General features: G+C 42.3%; 1 protein-coding gene across 1 annotated transcript in view; it reads right to left on the reverse strand.

Moving 5' to 3' along the window:
• The window catches only part of MYOM2 (myomesin 2), a 91948-nt gene that overhangs the window by 15106 nt on the left and 64602 nt on the right, over window positions 1-12240 (reverse strand). Inside the window, exons 25-27 of the mRNA XM_081189292.1 lie at window positions 9571-9715; window positions 9214-9273; window positions 925-992 (exon numbers count right to left, since the gene is read on the reverse strand). Of these exons, the coding sequence (XP_081045418.1) occupies window positions 925-992; window positions 9214-9273; window positions 9571-9715 (273 nt within the window). The remainder of the gene's footprint in view (window positions 1-924; window positions 993-9213; window positions 9274-9570; window positions 9716-12240) is intronic.

The raw sequence follows: 12240 nt of genomic DNA on the forward strand, positions 1-12240 counted from the left end.
GATTGCAGTTTGAACCAGAGAAGAAACAGCATCCAAAGAGAAAAACTGAAAGCTGAGTTTTGGCTCTGTAAACTAGCAACATTTGAGAGTGCTGACTCTTTCTCTAGAAATCTGAGTGCGGTTGGCTGTTTTGAGTGTGCCTCCACTGTGCCTCGACCTATGTGCAACCTGAAGACTTGTAACTAAACACAAATACTACAAAACACCAAAAGCCTTCAGTGATTTCCTTTCCAAAGAAACTGAACCTAAGTAAGCACGATGACCCTTCGACTCCTCACCACTTGGTGAGACACCATGTTTCTGAGTTTAACTCAGGGGTAGGGAGACAAAAGCAATAGCTGGGGAATGGGGTACTGGAAAAAGTTGAGCCACGGGCATTATATGTCACTCATTGTTCTACACAAGACACAGAGAATGTACCTAAGCTTTGTGCTGCAGATGATCAAAAGCCAGTGGTGAATGGCTTGGTTGTCAATGAGGAACTCAGCTTCACTGCATTTTGGGTACACCCTCCTTCCCCCACCCCACCCCAGCACACTGACTCCAGAAAATCCCCATGATTCAAAGTTGTTGCTTGAATTTGCTGGCCTCGGTTTAGACTGATATATATATATATAAGGGACTTGCACTGAATGTAGGTAGTAAGAGAATGGAAACAAATCTCTTTCTCTTTCTGCCTGGCCTTCAGCTGAACTGTACCACCTTGAACACATCCCGATTCTGCATCCTTGCAACCCCAAGACACTGAGGCGCTGTCACCACCAGTGGCTATATTAGCACCCATTGGCTTCGTGGTCAGAGCCTTCTATCTCTTCATGGTACTCTATTTACATGCCCTAAGCTTTTGTACTGCAACTGCTTGCAGTTATGCCCCACGAGGAAGGGTGCCATTTTATTAAAAGGTAACAAAATATGATGGCTCACCTTACAGAGCAGCAGCACTTCGCATTCTTCTGAAATTTCCCAATACAAAAACTCCAGAAAATGAGGACCTTGAAAAAAAGAAAAAGATAAACATATCATATACTGTTGCTTCTATTGTTTTAGAGAAGGAACAAACTTGGAGAGAAACACAGAACAGGAACTAAATCACATGACAAGCAGTTGTCTCTAGAAGACCTTTACTCTTTTGGTCAGTGCACCAATACATAGATAGTCATGTAAGGCGAGAGAGATGCTCAAGTCCAAGGAAGATCTGTGAGTACAGCTAAGTGCCCCTGCTGCACTTATGAGCACGATTGTGGGATTTGCGATGGCTCTGTGCTGCTCATATGCAGGTTGGCAAATGTGTTTGCCAACATATAATGCATGCAAAGCAGGAACAAGGCTCTGTAATATCAATTTATGGTTTGCATAAGTAGTTAGAATGGTGTCCACGTTTTGAGTGTTTGCCACTTGATCGTTGCAGCACCAATAGGCAACGTCAGCAAACCTCATTATTGGAGCGCTCATATCTAATTCCCTCAAAAGCAATGCTTTTCAACAGACTCACCCGGCACATTCAGCAGAAAATCATTAAGTGCTGAGCAATCAAGCTTTACGAAAGCAAGTAATGTACGTCTACGTGTGATAGTAGCTACTCCGGACAAGTGAGGTAAAGAGGGCTGAAGGAGGAGTTCAACAAATGAATGTGCATATGCCTTATGGACAGGCATGAGTAAGTATATTATAATGGAACCAAGAGTGACTTCCGGGGGCGGCGCGAAACTGTAATGGCGGTCCTCTTCGTTCTCTGAAGAGGGGCTCCGCGGAAAAGGGTCGTTCGCTGCGGCATAGCGACGACCCATCAAGATAAACCACGGGTAGAGTGAGCCCGTGGCCGTGGGACTCGGCGGGCACCAGAAGCTGCTCTGAAAACACAGAAGGGACCCCGTAAGGAGACCCGGAGTGAAGGAGGGGTAGCGGTGCTGTGAGTTCATCGCTCTTTCCGCGGAAGTGAAGCCGCGCGGCTGTTGCAGATGAGCGCTGATCCTTCTTCCTAAAACCAACACCAAACTGCAAGTAACATACCCGTGAGTAAAGGGGTTTAAAATTTGGCAAAGAATTTGTTAAATTTGGCTGAAAACGGGAGACGAGAAAAGGGAAGTCCGTCTTCCGACATTGCTGACAAGATCAAAGCAAAGTTTTAAAAAGCGGAAAGCGCTTGAAACGGGACTGTGGGAAGTTTTAACTTTTTCGTGCTATCAGACCTGCTTTCTTTTTAAACCGAAGGTGGAAATGGACATTGATTAAAAGAAGTAGTAAATGGGGACTTTCCCCCTATCTCCTTTTCTCTTTGGGCTGTATTTCTAAGGAGCCAGATCGTCGGGCTGCCGGAGAGGGAGACTGTGTTAAACTGCGGAAACAGTTGCAAAAACTTTGCAAAAACTTTGCTGGAGCGTAACTGATACATTTGAGCAGAAAAGACTGGATGTGATACTGTTGCAAGCACCTCTTGTGAAACTTTGCTGAACTATAAAAGGTGCTTTGGGGAACTTTGAGTCTTTGAAGGGACTGTTGGACTATCGGATTTACTGAAACAATTTGGAACTTTAATGGCGGATTACTTCCTTCTTTGTCTTTGAAACCTGGTGGCACTCCCCCTACAGGGCTTTCGGATTATAAAATCCTGGGAATTGACTTTTGTTTTGAATTCCACTTCACTGGTTGTTTATAACTGAATTTGTCTCTCCCATGGAACAATAGACAATCTGACCTTGAACACTGACAGATGTGTAATGAGTGGTGCAGGGAGAACAAGAGCATCTAAAGCTAAGGAATCTAAAGAGGCCAAGGAAAAAGAAAAGGAAAGGAAACCAGCACAATTTGTACAAACAACACTGACCCAAGGACGCCGATCGTCGGTTCCAGCTGTACTGGTGACCCAAAGGGAGCAAGGGGAAATAACCGAGAAGTCCACTGAGGAAGATATGGCAGCAGGTGGGTCAGATACACTATTAAAACAAATATTGGAGCAATTATCAAGTTTAAACCAGAAGGTGGACGACCAGTCTTTGAAAATAGATAAAGCGACTTCCTCGATTCAAAAATTGACTGAACAAGTTTCCCAGCACACGCAAGCTATAGAGAATTTGCAAGGAGCAACAGCGGAAAATCGGGAATTAGCTGGAGAAGCAATTCAGAAAGTGGGAGCTTTACAAAAAGAAGTTGAAGAAATAAAAGGAGAAGTCAAGCCCCTGCACAAACAGGTGGGTGAACAACAAATTTATCTGTCAATGGTGGAACTGAAAAATCGTGAGAGCAACATCAAATTGAGAGGCATCCCGGAACTCGAGCAAGGAGACTTGATTGGATACTTGACACAGGAATTCTCGAAGTTCTGGGGTTTAAAGGAAGATACAGACTTCAGGATTGTCTCGGCATATAGACTGGGAAGATTGGTAAGGAAAGACAGATCCAGGGACTGTTTGATAATCTTAAGATCAAAGGAAGAGAGAGATAAGATCCTAGGTCTTCACTTCAAAAAAGCAATTGAAATACAAGACAAAAGGGTGGAAATTTACAGAGATATTCCGAGACAGTTGCTGGACCTCAGAGCCACCTATACAGAACTAGCAAAATTGCTGAGACACAACGCAATTCCCTATAGGTGGGAGTTTCCACAAGGATTATCCTTCACCTACAAAGAAAGGAAGGTTAAAATTAGAACACCTGAAGATAACCAAAAGTTCCTTCACGACCACGGAGAAGATCTCCAAAAAGGAGCAGATTGGCTTTCAGCCTCACCAACACCAATACTGCCTGGAGGCGGGCTAACGCCTGCACCCTCGGGATCTGAGCAAAAGGAAGGCACCTCATCCTAAGAACATCTTAATTAGAACAGGATGTCTCTGCAGCTACTTAGTTGGAATATAAATGGCGGGAATTCTCCGGAAAAAAGAAGGAGGATATTTCATATCTTAAAAAAAGAACAATTGGATGTAATATGCCTTCAAGAAACACATGTGACTAGGCTCCACAGGAAAGTATTAATCAACAAAAGACTTGGCCAAGAATTTATTTCATCAGACAAAGTCAAAAAAAGAGGCGTTGTAATTTATGCAAAGGAGAACCTGTCACCAAAATTTCTATTTAAAGATGATCATGGAAGAATTCTCGCAATTGAAATTCAAACACAAGGGGAGAAGATTTTGATATTAGGAATTTATGCGCCAAATGATGGAAAATCAGAATTCTACAAGAAGCTGCATGAGACAATGATGGACTATTTGGACTATTCTAACATTATTGTGATGGGAGATATGAATGGGGTGGTGTCAACAAATATGGACAAATCCCAAAATCAAAACTTAACAACAGACGGCAGACTTCCTAAAACCTTTTTTGAAATGACAGACAATATGGACTTGATTGACATCTGGAGGACAAGGAACCCCTTGGGTAAAGAAGGAACCTTATTCTCTGAGGCCCATCTGTCATGGACACGAATTGACCAAATTTGGATATCTAGAGGGCTGGCACCGAAAACAAGAAAAGTGGAAATCTGCCCAAAAACCTGCTCCGACCATAATGCCTTGAAAATGGAATTGAGACTTATCCCAACTGGATCCTTCAGATGGAGAATGAATGACACCTTGTTAAGAGATCAAGAGATTGTTAAGAAGGCCCAAAAAACATTAAAGGACTATTTTGAAATAAATTTGAACACTACGGTGGAGAAAAGAACAATCTGGGACGCAAGTAAAGCTGTAATGAGAGGGTTTCTGATACAACAGAATACAATAAAGAGAAAATTTTGGAATGGAAAAAAGGAAAAAATTTTAGAGAAAATAAGTGAAGGAGAGAAAAAGCTGAGAACCAAACCAAAGTCAAAAGAGGTGCTAAGAGAGATCAAATTCCATCAAGCACAATATTCGAAATTGATCAATCAAGAGATTGAATGGAAAATTAAACAAATGAAGCAGAGATCGTTTGAATCAGCAAACAAATGTGGAAAGTTGTTAGCTTGGCAGTTGAAAAAAAGACAAAAGTTAAATACGGTTACAAACTTGGAGATTCAAGGAAAAATAGTTCAGAAACCAGAAGAAATAAGAAAGTGCTTCCACAGATACTTCAAAGAGCTTTATGCACAGGGGCCTCAGAAAGAATCGGAAATAGACCAATTTTTGAGGACAAATGGACTATCTAAAATAAGTCAAGACAAAAGATCAATTCTTAACAGCAAAATAACTCAACAGGAAATTGAAGGTGCCATCCAAAATATGCAACTTGGCAAATCTCCAGGCCCGGATGGACTCACCTCCAAATATTATAAGACTTTGAAGGACTTCTTGATACAACCGTTGTTGGAGGTTTGTAACCAGATCATGGAGGGGAGGAGGGCACCGGAAACGTGGAAAGAAGCATTCATCACATTGATACCCAAGTCAGAAAGGGAAAAGACCCAGCTTAAGAACTACCGTCCCATCTCACTCCTGAATGTGGATTACAAAATATTTGCAGACATTTTAGCGAATAGACTTAAAAATGTACTAAATGAAGTAATTCATAAGGACCAAGCAGGCTTTCTCCCTGGTAGACACATGTCTGACAACACTAGGAACATTATTGATATATTGGAGCTGTTGCGAATCAGAAACACAAGGGCGGCTTTAATCTTTATTGATGCGGAGAAAGCATTTGACAACATTTCTTGGATGTTTATGAAGAAAAACTTGAAAGGGATGGGAGTGGGACGGGGGTTTGAAAATGGATTAGAAGCAATCTATTCAGAACAAAAAGCCAAACTGATAGTGAACAATGTGGTATCGGAGGAACTCCAAATTGAAAAAGGGACACGACAGGGGTGCCCTCTATCCCCTCTGTTATTTATTTCTGTTCTGGAGGTATTGCTGAACATGATCAGGGAGGACCAGTTGGTGCAGGGTATAGTGGTCGGAGCGAAACAATACAAACTGAAAGCTTTTGCAGATGACCTAGTCTTGACAGTACAGGAGCCAGAATCTAGCACAAAAAGAGTTCTTGAACTTATCTTGGAGTTTGGTCGGGTGGCGGGATTCAAGCTAAACAAACAAAAAACTAAGGTCTTGGTCAAAAATTTGACACCTACAGAGATAGAGGGGTACCAGAAAGAGACAGAGCTAAGTGTGGTCAAAAAAGTGAAATACCTGGGGGTATCTTTGTCCACCAAAAACTTAAACCTATTCAAAGATAATTATGAAAAATGTTGGTTGGAAATTAAAAAAGACTTGGATATTTGGTCAAGATTGAAACTTACCTTGTCAGGCCGAATCGCAGCTATAAAGATGTGTGTTTTGCCAAAAATGTTATTTTTATTTCAAACCCTTCAGGTCGTGGACAGAATGGAATGTTTTGGAAAATGGCAGAAGGACATCTCTAAGTTTGTCTGGCAGGGCAAAAAGCCCCGAATAAAATTCAAAATACTAACTGACTCAAAAGAAAGAGGGGGGTTTGCCCTGCCGGATTTAAGGTTATACTACGAAGCTGCAGCCTTCTGCTGGCTGAAGGACTGGTTTCTGTTGGAAAACACCGATGTCCTAGATCTGGAAGGGTTTGACAATGTTTATGGTTGGCATGCATACTTGTGGTATGACAAGGCGAAGGTTCACAAACTGTTTAAAAACCATATTGTCAGAAAATCAATTTTTGCCGTCTGGATGAAGTATAAGGACTTATTAGAAAGTAAGACCCCGAGGTGGTTATCACCAGTGGAAGCCAAGATTTCTAAAAAAAGGCCCAATATGGAGGCCTACTGGCCAAAATATTGGGAACTAATAGAAAGAGTCGGAGACAATTGGAAGCTCCAAAGCCAGGACAAATTAAAAAGTAAGGTGCGAGATTGGTTACATTACGCTCAAATTCAAGAGGTATTTAAAATGGATAAAAAAGTGGGTTTCCAGACGGAGAAATCGAAACTGGAGACGGAGTTACTAGAACCAAAGACTAAGGTACTTTCGAGAATGTATGACTTGCTGCTTAAATGGAATACACAGGATGAGACAGTTAAATCTGCTATGATAAAATGGGCACAGGATGTAGGACACAATATTATGTCTGAGGACTGGGAAAGGTTATGGAACACCGGTATGAAATTCACGGCATGTAGTGCCTTGAAAGAGAACATTATGAAAATGGTATACCGGTGGTACATGACCCCAGTCAAGTTGGCTAAAATATATCATCTGTCTGATAATAAGTGTTGGAAATGCAAGGAGGCAGAAGGGACATTCTTTCACCTCTGGTGGACCTGCCCGAAAGTAAAGGCCTTCTGGGAAATGATACATAATGAGTTGAAAAAGGTATTTAAATATATCTTTTCCAAGAAACCAGAGGCCTTTCTCCTGGGCATGGTGGACCGGAAGGTGCCAAAGAAGGACAGAACCTTGTTTATGTATGCAACTACAGCAGCAAGGATTCTTATTGCAAAGTTTTGGAAGACACCAGATTTACCCACACTGGAGGACTGGCAGACGCAGCTGATGGACTACATGGAGTTGGCAGAAATGACTGGCAGAATTCGAGATCTGAGCGAAGAAACAATGGAGGAGGACTGGAAAAAATTTAAGGACTACTTGCAAAAATACTATAAGTTGTTTGAATGTTAAGATTGTGCACGATTAAGAAACGTTATGCTTCTGCAATTTAGCTAAGTAAATGATAAAGTAAGTAATGATGAAAAAACGAGATAAATTAGAAACAAAATATTATGTTTATTAAAAGTGTTAAAACTAAATTACAAACTTCCGAAATTGGTAACATAATAAATTCAAAGGTACAATAAGATGTGAAACAAGATAACAAATTGCTGAACTGGCTAGAATAATGAATGCAATGTTGAGAGGATGTGAGGAGGTCCAAAAGAAAGCGAATTGTTGAAGGACGTCGTGAAAGATATTTAACTTTTTCTTCTTTTTCTTATTTTTTTTCATATATAAAAAAAAATGTTTCTTGCATGTTGCTATGTAAACTAATCTGTTAACCTATGGAAAGAAACGCAATAAAAAATTTTATAAAAAAATATATATATATAATGGAACCAAGAGGAGGAGTGGAAGGAAGTCAATCAAAAAACATTATGGTTTAATCTGGTTATGATTTTTTTTTCTGTACTGTGGTACCTCGGGTTAAGAATTTATTCCTTCTTGGGGACCATTCTTAACCTGAAACAGTTCTTAACCTGAGGTACCACTTTAGCTAATGGGGCCTCCCACTGCTGCCACACTGCCGCCGCACGATTTCTGTTCTCATTCTGAAGCAAAGTCACTGGTTTCCCCCCCAGTTTCAGCATTTGTCTCACCTTGGTCATCCTATAGGCGCTTACTCTCCAGTTGGCAAAATGCACTGATAACTATATACAGCGGTTCCTCGGGTTAAGTACTTAATTCGTTCCGGAGGTCCATACTTAACCTGAAACTGTTCTTAACCTGAAGCACCACTTTAGCTAATGGGGCCTCCCACTGCTGTCGCGCCACCGCTGCACGATTTCTGTTCTCATTCTGAAGCAAAGTTCTTAACCCAAAGTACTACTTCTGGCTTAGCGGAGTCTGTAACCTGAAGCATCTGTAACCCAAGGTACCACTGTAATTTTTTTGTTTTGTTTTGTCATTTTTGGAAATTATATATATATATATATATATATATATATATATATATATATATTATACACACACACACACACACACACACACACATATATATATATATACAGAGAGAGAGAGGGAGGGGGAGAGAGAGAGAGGGAGGGAGAGAGAGAGAAGGAGAGGGAGGGAGGGAGGGAGGGAGGGAGGGAGGGAGGGGGAGAGAGAGAGAGAGAGAGAGAGAGAGAGAGAGAGAGAGAGAGAGAGAGAGAGAGAACTGGACCCAAGCCTGCTCTGAACTTCATCCTGGCACGGCACCATTCCTCCCTTCTGGGGGCAACATGCTGTGTTTTGCCCCATGAGGAGAAATGGGAAGTGCTGCTCTGCCCTGCCACCCACTGCTGCCGCCGCTGCCCACTCCACCACTACCGTGTGCCCTGCCACATCCACCACTGGCGGAGAAGCATACATTCCAACTATCTTGGAAGCAGGGCATGGTGACGTTGTGCGTGATAACAGTCTGCATGGAAACAAAATTACAGCTGCACAAAGTACTGTATTATCATTTTTGGCATCTAGTGATGTCAGCGAGAATTAAGTGAGCACATTGTTCTCAGGGAATGTTCCCTTGCATCACGCAAGAAAAACAAAGCTTGCCCAATTGTTCCCACCTTACCTTGTTTCCTCAGGAACTCCCTTCTCTGGAACTCGGCTTCAGCCAATACATCCTTGAATGCTAAAAATAAAATAAAAAAATAGATGGGAGACAACAGAGTGAGTTGCTTACTTGCTCAGGTATTCAGAAATGCTTAAATTACATTGTAACCCAGCCTCCCCCAATCTGGTGAGCGGTTGGATTAGATCACAGATGGAGAAACTCTAACCACTCAGATATTGCTGGACACCAGCTCCCATCAGCCTCAGCCAGCATGGGCAGTGATTGGGGGTGGTGGGAATTGTAGCCCAAAATGTCTGGCAGCACCAGGTTTGGGAAGGCCGCTGTAAGCGAAGGCACATCGGTCGGGGAACCTACCATCACCAATAAGAACTAATGAAGATTGGTTCTTGGCTTTCCCATCGTGAATCTGCACTGTGTAGGTTCCTTCGTTTTCAATAGTGAAGCGGTCCATAAGCATCTCAATGATACCAGTCGAATGGTCACATTTGATCTTATGCGTCTGAAAACAAGGCAGGTCAAAGAGATTATCTACGGGGATTTTGAGGCTGGGCTGGAAGGGGAGAGGTGGGTGAGGCAACAGGGCTGCTCTGCCCGGTTCTCCCTGCAAAATGGGCCTGCTGCCAAATGTTTGGGAAGTGGAAAGGTGTTCCAGAGGCTGGGAAGGGTCAGGATGGAGCCAGCCTGGGATTTGCTGGATCCCCAGTTGGTCTCACTGCCATTGTACATGAATATGATTGGCCGAAAGGTTTTATTTCCACATAAGGACAAGGGGAAGCTTAAAAGGCAATACAAAATAAAAGTAAATCATTGCTCTAGAAGGATTAAGAATATCAAGGGGAAAGACTCCTCTCTCTGCTGTATCTTTCCACAACTGGGTTTCTCCAGCATTGTGTCTTGAAAGATTTGGTTGCTTCAGAAAACTGGCTCTTTTCATTCTAAATGGTGGCTGATTATCAACATCCTCAAAGTCATTTGTATGGTGCTTTAAAGTGTTCAAAGTTCTGTTTGTGGGTTGGTTATTTGAGGTTGTGTGTTTAGGTTTATATAATAGTTTGAAGAAATCATATATATATATATATATATGCTTTCGTAGATTTTCACGGGTACAGGAATGCAGGTTTTGGTGTCTTCGGGTATCTTCCCGTGTAAGAGTTGGGGTGTCTAGGCGACACCCCAACTCTTACACGGGAAGATACCCGAAGACACCAAAACCTGCATATATATATATATATATATGCAGGTTTTGGTGTCTTCGGGTGTCTTCCCGTGTAAGAGTTGGGGTGTCTAGGCGACGTTTCGACGAGGTCTCACTCGTCATCTTCAGGCTGGTGCTTTCGGCTTCTTGTTACTGGAACAGAGCAGGATCTCAGTGTTTGAGTTCCTATAAATACTGTTGAGGGGGTGTGGTGTATAGCCTCCAACGTTCTGGGCAGAGAGGAAGTTCCCAGGTTAGTGTGTCTTTTCTTCTTTTGTTCATTAATTACTTGAGGGATATCTTGAGTGATTTCTTGAGTGATATTCTGAGTACCACTTAGGAGGGTCATTAGGTGTGGATTAGTTGCTAAAGCTTTCGTGTCTTGACCTCTTGACCTTGTGAAGAGTTTTTTCTGAGAAGATGGCTGTACTGCACTTAGTTGTGCTCTGGCTTGGCTTCGTGTATAGGGGCGAGCTGTGGTTTTGTGCCCTGTGCCAGCCAGATCTGTGTAGGGATTGCAGGGGGGTGCAGCATCCGGAGGTGCCACTATGGTTTGGCTACTGGATGGTGTCTGTAATTTATCTGTGGAGAGGGTCTGGGTTTGGGTCTGGTGTGGTTGATTGGAGATGGCGTTCTGTGTGCCTCTGGTTCTGGTGTCGGTTTTTGTGGGGAGGGCTATTTTCCAGATGTCTGGCAGGCGGGACGTATCGTCACGCTTGTTCATGTTGTGAGGGTGTTTCTCTATCTCGATGGCTTCCATGATTATTCTCTTGTGGTGGTGTTCCATGTTAAAGAGCAATTTGGAATCTGAAAAATTAATTTCGTGTCTTGTTTCTTTCATGTGTTGGTAAAGAGAGGAAGTTTTTTCTTCTTTTTTGACGGCATTCTTGTGTTCTGCGATACGTGCATTTATTCGTCTGTTTGTTTGTCCAATGTACGTGGCTGGGCAGACTTTGCAGGGTATTTCATAGACCCCTTGGTTTTCTAACTGGATTTTATCTTTGGGGTTTCTGAGGATATTGGCTATTTTTTGGTTGGTGCAAAAGGCTGTTTTGATATTGTGTTTATGGAGGATTTTGCTAATTTTATCTGTAGTGCCCTTGATATAAGGAAGGAGGGCCATGCCATTGTTTTCTTCTGTGTCTTGCTTTTTGGGGGGTGTTTCTTTTTGGATTAGCTTCGTAACCCTGTTTTGCTGGTATCCGTTGGCGATTAACACATTTGAAAGATTCTGTAACTCAGTTGTCAAGTGGTCTTTGTCAGCCAGGCGTTTGGTTCTGGAGATGAGAGTCTTGGCTACGGAGTTTATTTGTGCAGGGTGGTGGTGTGATTGTGCATGTAAGTAGCGGTTGGTGTGTGTTTTTTTCCGGTAGATAGTGTGTCCTAGGGAGCCATCAGGTTTTTTGTAGATTAGGACGTCAAGGAAGGGAAGTTGGTTGTTGGCTTCTATTTCCATAGTGAATTGTATTTTGGGGTGTAGGCTGTTGAGATGTGTGAGGAAGCTATCTAGTTTTTTCTTCCCGTGTGGCCAAATTACAAAGGTGTCGTCAACATACCTGAGCCAAAGTTTGGGTTTGTGTTCTGACTTGTCTAAAGCATTGGTCTAAAGCATTGGCATGCACCAACCAAAAAATAGCCAATATCCTCAGAAACCCCAAAGATAAAATCCAGTTAGAAAACCAAGGGGTCTATGAAATACCCTGCAAAGTCTGCCCAGCCACGTACATTGGACAAACAAACAGACGAATAAATGCACGTATCGCAGAACACAAGAATGCCGTCAAAAAAGAAGAAAAAACTTCCTCTCTTTACCAACACATGAAAGAAAC

Source organism: Podarcis bocagei (genome assembly GCF_964188305.1).
Source record: "Podarcis bocagei genome assembly, chromosome: 3".
NCBI classification, from domain to species: domain Eukaryota; kingdom Metazoa; phylum Chordata; class Lepidosauria; order Squamata; family Lacertidae; genus Podarcis; species Podarcis bocagei.